This window comes from Aplysia californica, unplaced genomic scaffold, assembly GCF_000002075.1.
Source record: "Aplysia californica isolate F4 #8 unplaced genomic scaffold, AplCal3.0 scaffold00071, whole genome shotgun sequence".
In the NCBI taxonomy this organism is placed as follows: Eukaryota; Metazoa; Mollusca; class Gastropoda; order Aplysiida; family Aplysiidae; genus Aplysia; species Aplysia californica.
The window spans coordinates 1,272,114-1,284,493 of NW_004797341.1; the positions used below are offsets into that span (position 1 = coordinate 1,272,114).

Sequence of the window (12,380 nt, forward strand, 5' to 3'; positions counted from 1 at the left end):
TCCCCCCCCCCCCCCCTCCCCCAAGAACAAACAATTTAGATCATTTAAGAGATGGGCTGCTCCCACTTCCAAATCTGAGATGTGAGGGATATATATACAGCACCCTAGCTGACAGGGGGAGGAAACTGTACAGATGTCAGATGTCTAACACTATATTCACATTTCGACTGTATTATTTATATGTACACATAATATTATATGTATTTATGTAATATACATAGATAAATAAAGGCTCATTCATCTTCACCTATGGCAGAAAACATACAACACATCAAACACACGTTCTCTTCTAGACCTCCGACGCGCTTCTCGGGACATATCTGTCCGTGCAAGCAGCATAGTCTCACCATTCCAAACTTAATATAATAATAATAATAATCATCATCATAAATAGCTCTTGTATAGCACAAATCCCTGCTCAACAGCAAGCTCTATGCGCTGTACAATCTATACTATTAACCCAGCAGACACTCTAACACCCAGAGATACACTCTCAGCTACCAGAGAAGCGCCCAGTGTAAGCTCAGCTGCGATTTCACGCGTTCATCAAACACTGTCAAACTGAACAGGCCTTTTACTTTTGCTGTCAAATAGCTGGGTACCCATTCCCACCTGGGTGATGAAGTGAGGAAAATTTGAGTAACGTGCCTTTCCCAGGAACACAACATCGGGCCCCCTGACGGGATTCGAACTAACTACCTCACTGTTGTAAGTCGGACAGCCGTTCCGCTGTTATCACCATTACAATCCTAAATGTGAAAAGGCGATTGGAGTAGCATCCTAGACCCTTGAACCAGCCTTCTTGACCCTTGAACCTAAGAGCAGTGGTCTCGACCCTTGACCCTTGAATCAGCATCCTTGACCCTTGAATCAGCATCCTTGACCCTTGAACCTTGGAGCAGCAACCTTGAACCTTGAGGCAGAAGTCTAGTCAACATCTGCACCTTTTGCTGTAGCTGAGTCGTCCCGGCTCAGGGGAAGTTCGCACACGTTTTGCCAGTCTTGACGAAAGGATAAATAAGTAATTGTCCAAGTTATCTTCACCCAGCGACACTTTGGGGATAATCTCTGTGGTGGGTAGCTTTGACACTGCTGGTCAGTGCTACTAAGGCAAGCTGACAGCGATACAACATTCCAGTAGAAAGGGCCAAAGATTACTCTCTTCATCATCATCATAAAATAGGATAAAATGCCAGGTCTGAAATATAAACATCCGTGATCATGGTTCTCCATTGATTTTTCCTCTCGGAAGCTCTAAAAAACATCCTGTGATGGCATTTTCCTGGTGCTGTTTTCCCCGTCACCCATCTATTCAGGCTCTCGGAATACAGTATAATATAACACAGATGGGTCAAGCACAGAAGACTGAAAATAACGCCTCCGTCAAACTGTGCCTGCAGTCCCGTTTTTCTTCTTCTTTATCTTTGTAAGATGTCCTTCGAGCTACGGAACCCTCGAACTACTGAGGCCGGTCCTGACGAATTCGAGCCACCATCCATGTCATACTGTAAGATTCTCTGGAACCACCCCTAAAGACCGAGACACTCTACAAAAATTCTCCCCAGGCAGGAATCAAACTCGGGTCTCCTGTATGCAACGGTGAGGCAACTAGCCGCTACATCACCGATACCGTCCACTTGATCGGGACTATGATAAACAGTAACACTGTGTACATAAGTAGAAGGAGCAGACCCCACGTAAAGACCTGAATTGTTACTTTCAGAGTCTCGTCTTCACACACCTTTTTCGAACCGCACACAACAAGAGCCTGGATTAATTAAATTTAATTAACGGTCAGGTTTCAAAGTGTGTCCGTACACACACTTTTTATGACTACACACCAAGAAGAGTGTGAACTGACGACTGGTCGATTGCTCCATCTGTCAAAACCTTTCTTCGACAACACGTCACAGTGTTGACTGACCATGTGCAAGTCTCCGCATCCGTCTGCACCCACCTTTTTTCAAACCACACTTCAGAACCTGAATTGAAAACCGGTCAGTATCAGTGACTGTCCGCGCATACTTTTTTTCTTTTGCTTCACACAGAGTGAATTATTGTCCGGTCAGTATCTGCATCTGCATACAAACACCCTTTTTTAAAAAAAATCACACATCAGGCAGGGTGTGACTTGATGACTGGTCAGGATTTGCATCTGCATATATGTCTGCCAAAATAATTTTTTCAACTACACATCAAAGCGGGATTTGACCATGTCTGACTTCCAGCATCTTCCTGCAAATACCTTTTTTGACCAGACATTAGGCAGAATGTGAATTGTCGACGGGTCAGTTTCTGCACGTGCATCTGTCTGCAAAAACCATTTTTTGAGCACACATCAGTGTTTGAATTGATGAGGAGAGAGTTTCAGCGTCCAATTGCAAACACCTTGCTTGGGCCACACATCAAAGCCTGAACAGCCAACCGGTCAGTTGCAACTCCCGTCTGCACACATCTGTCTTCTTTTGACAACACATCAGAGTGTGAATCGTTGACCAGTCAATTTCTGTGACTGCATCTGTCTACCAAACACCTGTTTTCCAGAGCCTGAATTTACCAGGTGTGAGTTTCAGTGTTCGTCTGCAAACATCCATTTTCTTTTTAACCACACATCAAAGGATGAAAGGACAACCGGTCAGTTTCAGCTTACGTCAGCACACACCTTTTTTCGACAACCCATCCGAGTTTGAATCGGTGATCGGCCTTTTTCATCGTCTGTCTGCACACACATCTTTTTTTTATCTCAGAGTGTGAACTGGTGACTAGTCATTTTCAGCGTCTGCATCTGCATCTGCCGGCACATGTCTTTGTCCACCATCTTTTCTGGTTCCTGAGTCATCATTGGCTGCGTGTTCATCGCCCCGACTCTCACTTGCAGGATCTCCTTCATGTGCGTCTTTTCGTGCCGCTTCAAGTGGAACGGGCGGGTGAACCGGGCGTCGCAGACCACGCACTTGTGGGGCTTCTCCCCCGTGTGCGTCATCTTGTGCGTCTTGAGGTGGAAGGCGCGCACGAAGCCCGCGTCGCAAATGTCACACTTGTAGGGCCGGACTCCCGTGTGCGAGTACGAGTGGGCCTTGTGCTGCTCCGCGTAGGCGAACTGGGCGTGGCAGATCTCGCACTTGTAGGGCCACTCACCTGTGTGCGACATGCGGTGCGTCTTGAGGTGCGTCTTGCGGGTGAAGCGCGCGTCGCAGAAATCGCATTTGTGTGGCTTCTCCCCAGTGTGCGTCATGATGTGCATCTTGAGGTGGTCGTAGCGCGTGAACATGGCGTCGCAGAAGTAGCACTTGTGCGGCCGCTCCCCCGTGTGTGTCAGGAAGTGTGTCTTGAGGCCGGTGGCACGCGTGAACCGTGCCTCGCATATCGAGCACTGATAGGGCTTCTCCCCCGTGTGCTTTCGGTAGTGCTTCTTCAGCGCGCTGGGAATGGGAAAACACGCGTCGCACGTGTCGCACTTGTACGGCTTCTCCCCAGGAAGTTTCTTCACCTTCGCTTTAGCCGGCGAACCCGAAGAGGAAGACGTCGAGGAGGAAGATGAGGCGACAGAATTCGTGTGTTCACTCCCTCCTCTTCCGCCCTCACCGCCAGTCTTCGAGGCGGACCCGTTCGCGTCAGACACAGAGGCACCCGTGTAACGCTTTGCCCTGTAGCCTTTTCTCTTCTTGGTTCCCGCCCAGCGCTGGGTGGAGGGACCAGCGGCCGACTCCGTCGTACCCCCAGACGTGGATGCTGCTGCTGCTGCTGCTGCGGCTGATGAGGCGCTCTTTTTCCTCCGTGGCCGCGTGGAATAGCCCGTGCTTGTCTCGGCAGGCGTCGTCACATTGCTGTAATCTGGCAGCAACGGCAAGTCTGATGGAAGACAAACAAACAGAACTATCTGAAGCGGTGATCGTTGGATAGATAAGAAACAGTACATCTGGCAGGTGTGTGCCAACTTTGTCAAACCCCAATCGGGGTCACTCAGTGCTATTTAGTTTTAGTGAAAGTGTATTACGGCACTTGTAACACAATAAGGTCATATATATATATGTGCCGAAGATTAGAGGTGTTACAAGAGAGTAACAAACACAAAGAAGAAGGAGGGGAGATAAAAGACGATGGATGTTTCATAGGAAAGAAGAAGCAAACCACACCAGAGCACCCGCCAACCACCCACACTCAGTGTTATAACATCAAGATACACACCACTGAACGACATCTCTTCCCACATTCCTGATTGCCCACCCGGGACAGTCTCAGGGGAAATTCAGGAAAGTTCACAAACCTGATGCAGTCCAACCAACCTGCTCTAAAGGCTACTAAACTAAAGTAGTGGGGTGCTCGCCCACAAGAACAATGGGAAAAGCCAAGTCCAGCCCGAAAACGAAAGGAGATAACCAAGGGTATTTTAACATTCTTGAGAACTTGGCGATGAATCACTTCCCTTTACTATGCATGCTTTTTAAGCAATTTCTCTAATTTCGGAAAATCTTCAGCTGTCCACTGATATCGACGATGACTGAAGCAGTAGTATGCCATGAAACAGTTTAACCAGGACCGTAGACCTAAAATAGAGCAACTAGATTGATTTACTTCCCTCCCTTCAGATCACTATCTTGATGTCCTTGATATACTCCAAAGGAGAGACATCATCAATGTTAAGAATCAAACAAGGTGTAAGGATGTGACTTTTATATAAATTTAATAGAGCCTGCTGTTGAACGGGGATATGCGCTATACAAATGCTATTTATTATTATTTATTATTATTATTTTTTATTAAAATTAAGCAAGTAGATTGATTTACTTCCCTCCCGTCAGATCATTATCTTGAAGTCCTTGATATACTCCAAAGGAGAGACATCATCAATGTTAAGAATCAAACAAGGTGTAAGGATGTGACTTTTATATAAATTTAATAGAGCCTGCTGTTGAACGGGGATATGCGCTATACAAATGCTATTTATTATTATTTATTATTATTATTTTTTATTAAAATTAAGCAAGTAGATTGATTTACTTCCCTCCCGTCAGATCATTATCTTGAAGTCCTTGATATACTCCAAAGGAGAGACATCATCAATGTTAAGAATCAAACAAGGTGTAAGGATGTTTTTTTTAGTTTTAGTAGAGGTTTTACGGCGCTCGCAACTGCATAAGGTCATATGAGCGCCAGAAGATTAGAGGTGTTACAAGAGAGTAACAAACATAAAAAAGACAAAGGGGAGATAAGGACGATAGATGTTTGATAGGAAAGAAGAAGCAAACCACACCAGAGCACCCGCCAACCACCCACTTGTAAGGATGTGACTTATATGTAAATTTACAATTTACAGGAAGGATGGCCCAGGACAGACTTAAATGGAAGGAGCTTGTATGTGGCCTATACCCCACCACGGGTGCAAGGCATTGATGATGATGACAATGATGATAAATACACAGATAAGACGTCCATCTATCTAGAACATTTACCTCATCGAGAATAGAGGTGGCAGTCTTGGGACAATTTCAACTGTATTTGTACTGAATATATAGCTGCCAACTTTTCAACCCCCCCCCCAGTGGCAGATCCAGATGGAGGGCACTTCCTAAGGTTAAATAAAATCCCCTCCAGACTTTCACAAACCAAACATTTATGAATTTTCTTTTAGTTCTTTTAGTTTTAGTAGAGGTTTTACGGTGCTCGCAACTGCATAAGGTCATATGAGCGCCAGAAGATTAGAGGTGTTACAAGAGGGTAACAAACATAAAAAAGAAGAAGGGGAGATAAGGACGATAGATGTTTGATAGGAAAGAAGAAGCAAATGACACAAGAGCACCCGCCAACCACCCACACAAATTTTCTGAATTCATGCTCAGTAGGTAACTATGATTATAAATGACACAACTCTACAATTGACCTAGCAGCTCCGCTCTCATTTTTATTCCCAAATAGACTTAAAAGTTATTACCATATTTAATTTTTCTATCAGCTCGGCAAGTCCTTGAGAAGCAGTTATATAGAAAACAGAGAATGCATTATATTTTCCGACATGAAAACGGGACATCACTACTCAGTTAATTCAGACCCTAAAAAAAAAAAGATTTCTTAAAAAACATATTAAATTTGTTTTTGACGCACAAATTGACTGACAGTACCGTACCTGGCAGCGGTTGTTCCGGCGGGAACCTCTCGGCTGCGACCGTGTCCGATGTGGCAGCGGCCGCGGGTGTGTTGAGCGCCTGGAACTTGGCGATGTCCTGCATCTTGGCGTTGAGAACGGAGGTACAGGCATCCAGGTAGGCCCTGGCGCAGTGCATCCGGATCAGTGCGGACACGTCAAAGTCGCTGCCCGCGGTGCCCTGGCTGTAGCCTTTGTACGCCTCCAAGGTCGCGTCCTCGATGTTGCTCATCACGGCCGACACGTGATTTCTCCGCAGGTCCTCAGACGCCGCCGCGCCTCCAACTCGGTCCGCGTTCGCCCCTGTGGTGCTCTGCGGTTTTTCCTTGGCCAAGTTGAAATCACCGAGACCGCCAGTATTTCCACCAATTCCACTAAGACTTCCACCAACACCATCACTAAGACTACCACCAACACCACCACTAAGACTACCACCAACACCACCACCACTACTCCCACTACCACCACTATTATTTCCACCAGCACCACCGCCAAAACCACCACCAGCTCCACCAAGACTACCACCACCACTGCTCCCACCAAGACTACCACCACCACTGCTCCCACCACCACCACTACTCCCACCAACACCACCACTTAGACTACCACCACCACTTCCGCCAAGACTACCACCACCAGCCACATTTGTACTCCCTCCAAAAGGCACATGACTTCCCATTGGTTTATTATTCATCAAGTCCATAACTGACGGAAAATCGGGTCTGCCGATATCCCTCCCCTGGGAGGAAAAATTGTTCTCCATCTTCGTTCTTGTAACACTTCACTGACAGAACGTCGCACAAAAGCACCAGAAATACCAAAAGTGAATTTCAATGTCAAAAGATTTAAGTCAGCTTCAGCAATGTGGCTCTTCCATAAACACTGATCATATTCATCCTAGCAGAGAAACTGTGTAAAAATCCTCCACAGGTTATACGATAAACTGGATGGTCAGTTCACAGCTATCTGAATGGTTAGTTTACAGTTACCGTGATGGTCAGTTCACAGTTATCTCAGTGGTCCATTTACAGCTATCTGAGTTGTCAGTTCACCGCTATCTTGATGGTCAGTTCACCGCTATCTTGATGGTCAGTTCACCGCTATCTTGATGGTCAGTTCACCGCTATCTGAATGACCAATTTACAATTATTTTGATGGCCAGGCCACGGCTATGAAGTACAGAAATTTATATACAGCATGGGAAAGTAATTAAGTTAGAACACCTCTCCTCAATCCCACAGAACACCTCCAACAGCTGATGCGCTATAACCTGATCCATGAATGGGTCAGGACTTCTCTGGCGGACACGATACACCGCCTGCTTCCCACAACTTTCCTCCTGGTTGTTGAAAGCAGGATAGGATCAGCCCAAATCCGCACCGCCCACTCGATGATTCATCACACGAGAGGCTAAAAGCCTCACTGTAATGATGGCTGGACCTGAGGGAAAGAAAAAAAAAGACAAACGTGTCATATTAATAAATACTGTAAAACACTTTTTATTGTCAATAATACTTGAAATTATAGCGCATATGTCCATGCTCTACAGCAATACTTTATGTACTTAACAACTATTACATTACTTGAATTTCACACACACATGCTCAGATGCAAGAAAAGACCAAGGAACTCAACAGCCTGTCAAGGAGTGTTGGCCTACGTATACATGATCCAGGCAAGTCAAAAGTAGTGAAGCTATGAAAAGGTTCAAGCCCTGCTGTGACAGTGGAAGACACTCCCCTGGAAGAAGTGGACTCCTTTACCTACCTTGGAAGAGCCATCGATGGTAATTGTGGAACTGAGGCAGATGTAAAAGCAATAACCGCCATGGCAAGGTCAGCATTCAATCAATTATCAAAAGTCTGGAAAGCGAGCAACATGATCTCACAGACACCAAGATTCGACTTTTAAATTCCAACGTCAAGTCTGTGCTCCTCTACGGCAGCGAAACTTGGAAGACAACGAAATCAGTACAGAATAAAGTCCAGACTTTCATCAACAGATGTATGAGGAGGGTTCTAAGAATTAAGTGGAAGGATAGAATAAGAAATGAAAAGCTGTGGGAAAGGACAGGACAAAAGGATATTGTAGTGGAAATAGGACTAAGAAAGTGGCGATGGATGGGACACACCTTAAGAAAGCCCAGCGGAAACATCACAAGACAGTCACTGCAGTGGAACCCACAAGGAGCACAAGGCAGGGGTAGGCCGCGAGAAACATGGAGAAGATGAGTGGAAAGGGACGTGAGAGAAAGGAAGCTCACTTGAAACAAGCTTGGAAGGATGGCTCAGGACAGAGATAAATGGAAGGAGCTTGTATGTGGCCTATACCCTGCCAGGGGTGAAAGGTGATGATGATGATGGAAGTTTGCATTGGTGTGCTCAAAATACAGTCCAGGAATCACAAAAAAACCCACAAAAAAACAACACTTTTGGCACAAAATTTACAAACTCAAGATTGTAAAGCTGACAAACTGCTAATGTAGGTTCTACATGATCCTATATTTGACATGTGTATAAGCTTTGGAGGAATAAATACTAATGCATCACATTTTATGCACACTATTTTGAGATGATTGTTTTTCCTTATTGCAGTGACTGTTGCGTACATGATGGGTTTTGAAGTAGTAGAATCTATCTTGATGTAGACCTAAGCTTTAAAAAGGAAAATGTTTTCGATTTAGTCAGGTATCCCGATTTTTTGCCCCAAATCTCAAGCATCCCAGTTTTCCAGGGATAAGAAATTTGTTGGCACATTCGGTCGGTCGGCCATTGTAGTTAAAGCCCGGAACGACTGTCACTCGTCCCAGTGTTTGGTGTGAATGCGCAGTTAGTTGGGTTCGTCGGAAAAACTTTCAATTCTATCTTGCATTTGCATCACATGACATGACATCGGCGTGTGAGTTCCACACGTGTGTCTGGGACCATCCGTTGACAGGGTCAACTTCGGTTAATTCCCACTGGTTGAGGTGTCTTTCAGGACTTATTGGTTGGGTGGAGGGAGGAGGAATATATATATGGACACTTGGACTAGGAGTTCTTGACGTGATACTTCAGTATTTAAAAAAAGAAATGATAGAACACACACACACACACACGTGCGCACACACACACACACACACACCCACACGTGCATGCGCTCTAACAAACGCACACAGAGAGCATATCTATCTATTATGGATACCCCCTGGAAAATTTTTTATTCAGCTTGGCAGACACCTTGGTTGTTGATCCCGATATTTCCCCCCGGAGATCCTGATTTTGAGATTTCACAGAGTGGCAGGTCTGTGATTCGGCTGTTTTAACATTTGCCGTGATCGTCGTCACTTTGCGACGTACCGGAAGTCAGAATTTTAGCCCACTTTTATTTTGAACGGATCATCAACAGTGCCCGGATATAATTGATTTCTCGAGTGACTTCCCCTTACCCGCTTCCCCAGAACAGCGGAAGCAAAGGCGGAAAGAGAAAAACGAAAGTAGTCATTGCCATCAGCGTCCGGTGACGCACAAGAATCTTACGTTGAATGTGACGTGTACAGGACTGTTTTGCGTGTTTTTACGCTACCCTTTTGTATATTTTAGTGAAATTGTGGTGTTTACATTGGATTCCTGGAACAAGAGTGTGATGTGGGAACAAACTTCGAGAGATGGATCATTTCTGTGGTTATAGATTTAGCTTTTGTGCTTAGTGATGACGTTCTGGGTGTCGTCATGCAGCCGTACAAGACTGACTGACGTACTAAAAATTACATTGTCCTACGAGCAAACATTTTTTAATGTCATGTGCGCTCTCTTTACTCAAACAAATAAACAAATATGTCCTCGTTTATCTGCGTAACTCAAAAGTACACATTTGTTCTTTGTTGGCATGATATGCCTTTTTCAAATATATTTCATACATGCAAGATTCATTTAGTAGCAAAATACGCCTTTATTGATCTGTGTATCTCATAGTGCAAATTCTTTCTTTGTAGGCATGATTTTACCTTTTCCCAGTATGTTTTGTCATCACTGTTATGTACGAGTACTGTTTGTCATAATTAGCAGCATAATTGTGATTGTCCACTGTCTTTGATATGACCTGATATCTGTTTAAAAGCAAAAAAGAAACCTCTCCTGGGTTTTTTAAATTCTTAAAGTGCGCATTTCTCTCTGGAAGCATGACTTTGTCTTTTCCTGTACATTGTGTCATCATTGTTATATGTACAAGTCATGTTTGTCATCACTGTATAAATGTACAAGTCAGCCCCATTGATTTTGTGCTTTTGCCTCATATTAATTTAAAAATTGTTTTACACATGTTTTTCTGGTGCTGAGGCTTTGATAACTGTATTTGTACAGCCTTTCACTATTGAGATGTGTTGTCATTGATAAGATAATGTCCAATGTGTAACCTTACTTGTACATAACAATGATGACATGTTCTGTGCACTGCGTCATAGTTACAATACTTGTCATTCATAATACCATTATGAATGGAGTTCACTGTGTACAAAGTCTTTGTTTACTAAACAAATGGAATTTAAAGTCCATAATTTGCCTTGCTGCTTATCTGTTTTTGTCATCACTGTTACACAAGAAATACAGTGGTTGCCAAACCAATAAACCCATATCTCCAAAACCCTACATCTCCTTGCTCTGATACTCTAGGAATATGAGCACTTTTAAATGTCAATCTGTGACAGACAGAAAAGGGAGTCAAATTGGTAAGAAAAATTTTGTTGCACCACACTGAATCTCAAGAGTCTCACGTTTTGGCAACTGCGCATTTAACATTTTTTTTTACATGACATGAAGCTACAGCGAGCACCTAGCCCACCTCCGTGATTGGCCCTAATATGACGTATTCCACCATCTATTTTTGTCGTCTTCCAGAGTTTCCCCCACATCCAAGACCCTACAACAAGTTTTTCGCGCGTGCACACACAAGGAAGTTGCTATCCTCACCCGGGGTGAGAATAAAAATACGATCGACCTCTCACCCACGGTGAGACTTGCCAGCGTAGGCTATTCTCACCCGGTGTGAAACAAGACCTGTTTGTCCTAATTTGGAAATACTGTCTATCCGTGTGGATGATCAAATTGACAAAAGCAAAGAAAAAATGACGTTATATAATAGCACAAAAGTAAGCTAATTTGATCGATTACAATGCAATAGATGGCTATTTCACTTTTCGAATCGACCCGAACTACGCGGGTCGCCATTTTGTTTTGCCCGGAAGTTCTCGCAAGATCTACTCCTCCTCCCCTCTCTCTCTCTTTATAAGTCTATCGGTGTGGACGACCAAATTGACAAAAACAAAAGATAAAAAATGATGTTAAAACACATAAGTAAATTGATTTGGTCGGCCACAAAGATGCTATGGCTATTTAACTTTTAGAATCGAGCCGAACTACGCGGGTCGCCATTTTGTTTTGCCCCAAAGTTCTTGCGCTTCTACTCCTCTCTCTCTCTTTCTCTAACTGCCCACAGACAAAATTGCCCACTTTCAACACAAGAGCGCTGGAACGTTTGTTCACAGCACAAAATTCTACATTTCTGTTATCACAATGTAGAATTCTGTGGTTCACGGTCACGGTGAACGCTACACAGGTTGGTTAGCCTCTAAGGCTATTATGGTGAATGCATACTGGGCTCGCCCCTGCGCTATTCTCATCGGCCGTCGTTATTCGGACTCGAGTCCGAATAATATTTTTTCATATTCGGACTCGAGTCCGAATAAAAAAAATTCTTATTCGGACTCGAGTCTGAATATGAAAAAATGTTATTCGGACTCGGGTCCGGAAAAAAGGAAGTGTCTTCGTTCTATAGATCTAACGTTCAGTGCTTCCAATTTTCCGCCATTTTTTAGTTTCCCCCACACCTTTTCTGCCGATCCGATGCCCGTCGCCTCATTGATACGCCCCCCCACCCCCCATGTTTCCCACTTTCTTTGTTGTAGAAAAAGATAAAATTGAAGATTAGCAGACCACCTGGCACCTGCATATTATGAGCTGTGTAAAAAAAAAAGACCGATTCGTTCAAATACACAAGCCTGTGTCATCTTGATTGTTTACCAAGAAAAAGTTGTGTTGCTGTGTAGAGCTGAGCATATGGCAACTTTTGATTCCATAGACCAGCGCACAATTCATTACGTAGAAATACGTCAAGATTAGCTTATTATTGTAATTTAATAATGATCAGATGCCGGGGGGAAAAAGACTGACGCGTATGCGACGTTCAACGCCCGGACCCATAG

General features: G+C 44.1%; 1 protein-coding gene and 1 long non-coding RNA gene across 2 annotated transcripts in view; both read right to left on the reverse strand.

Annotated features, from left to right (window-relative positions):
• Positions 1 to 1,414: 1,414 nt before the first annotated feature.
• Positions 1,415 to 6,538, reverse strand: LOC101857935 (zinc finger protein 431; the record flags this gene model as incomplete). Its single annotated transcript, XM_005093873.3, is given in 2 exon segments — positions 1,415 to 3,852; positions 6,125 to 6,538. Coding segments are annotated over 2 exon segments (1,359 nt in total). The 3' UTR covers positions 1,415 to 2,743.
• A 300-nt stretch (positions 6,539 to 6,838) lies between these two features.
• Positions 6,839 to 12,380, reverse strand: part of LOC118477359 — a 7,005-nt gene continuing 1,463 nt past the window's right edge. Inside the window, exon 2 of the long non-coding RNA XR_004858320.1 lies at positions 6,839 to 7,582. This is a non-coding gene — a long non-coding RNA (uncharacterized LOC118477359). The remainder of the gene's footprint in view (positions 7,583 to 12,380) is intronic.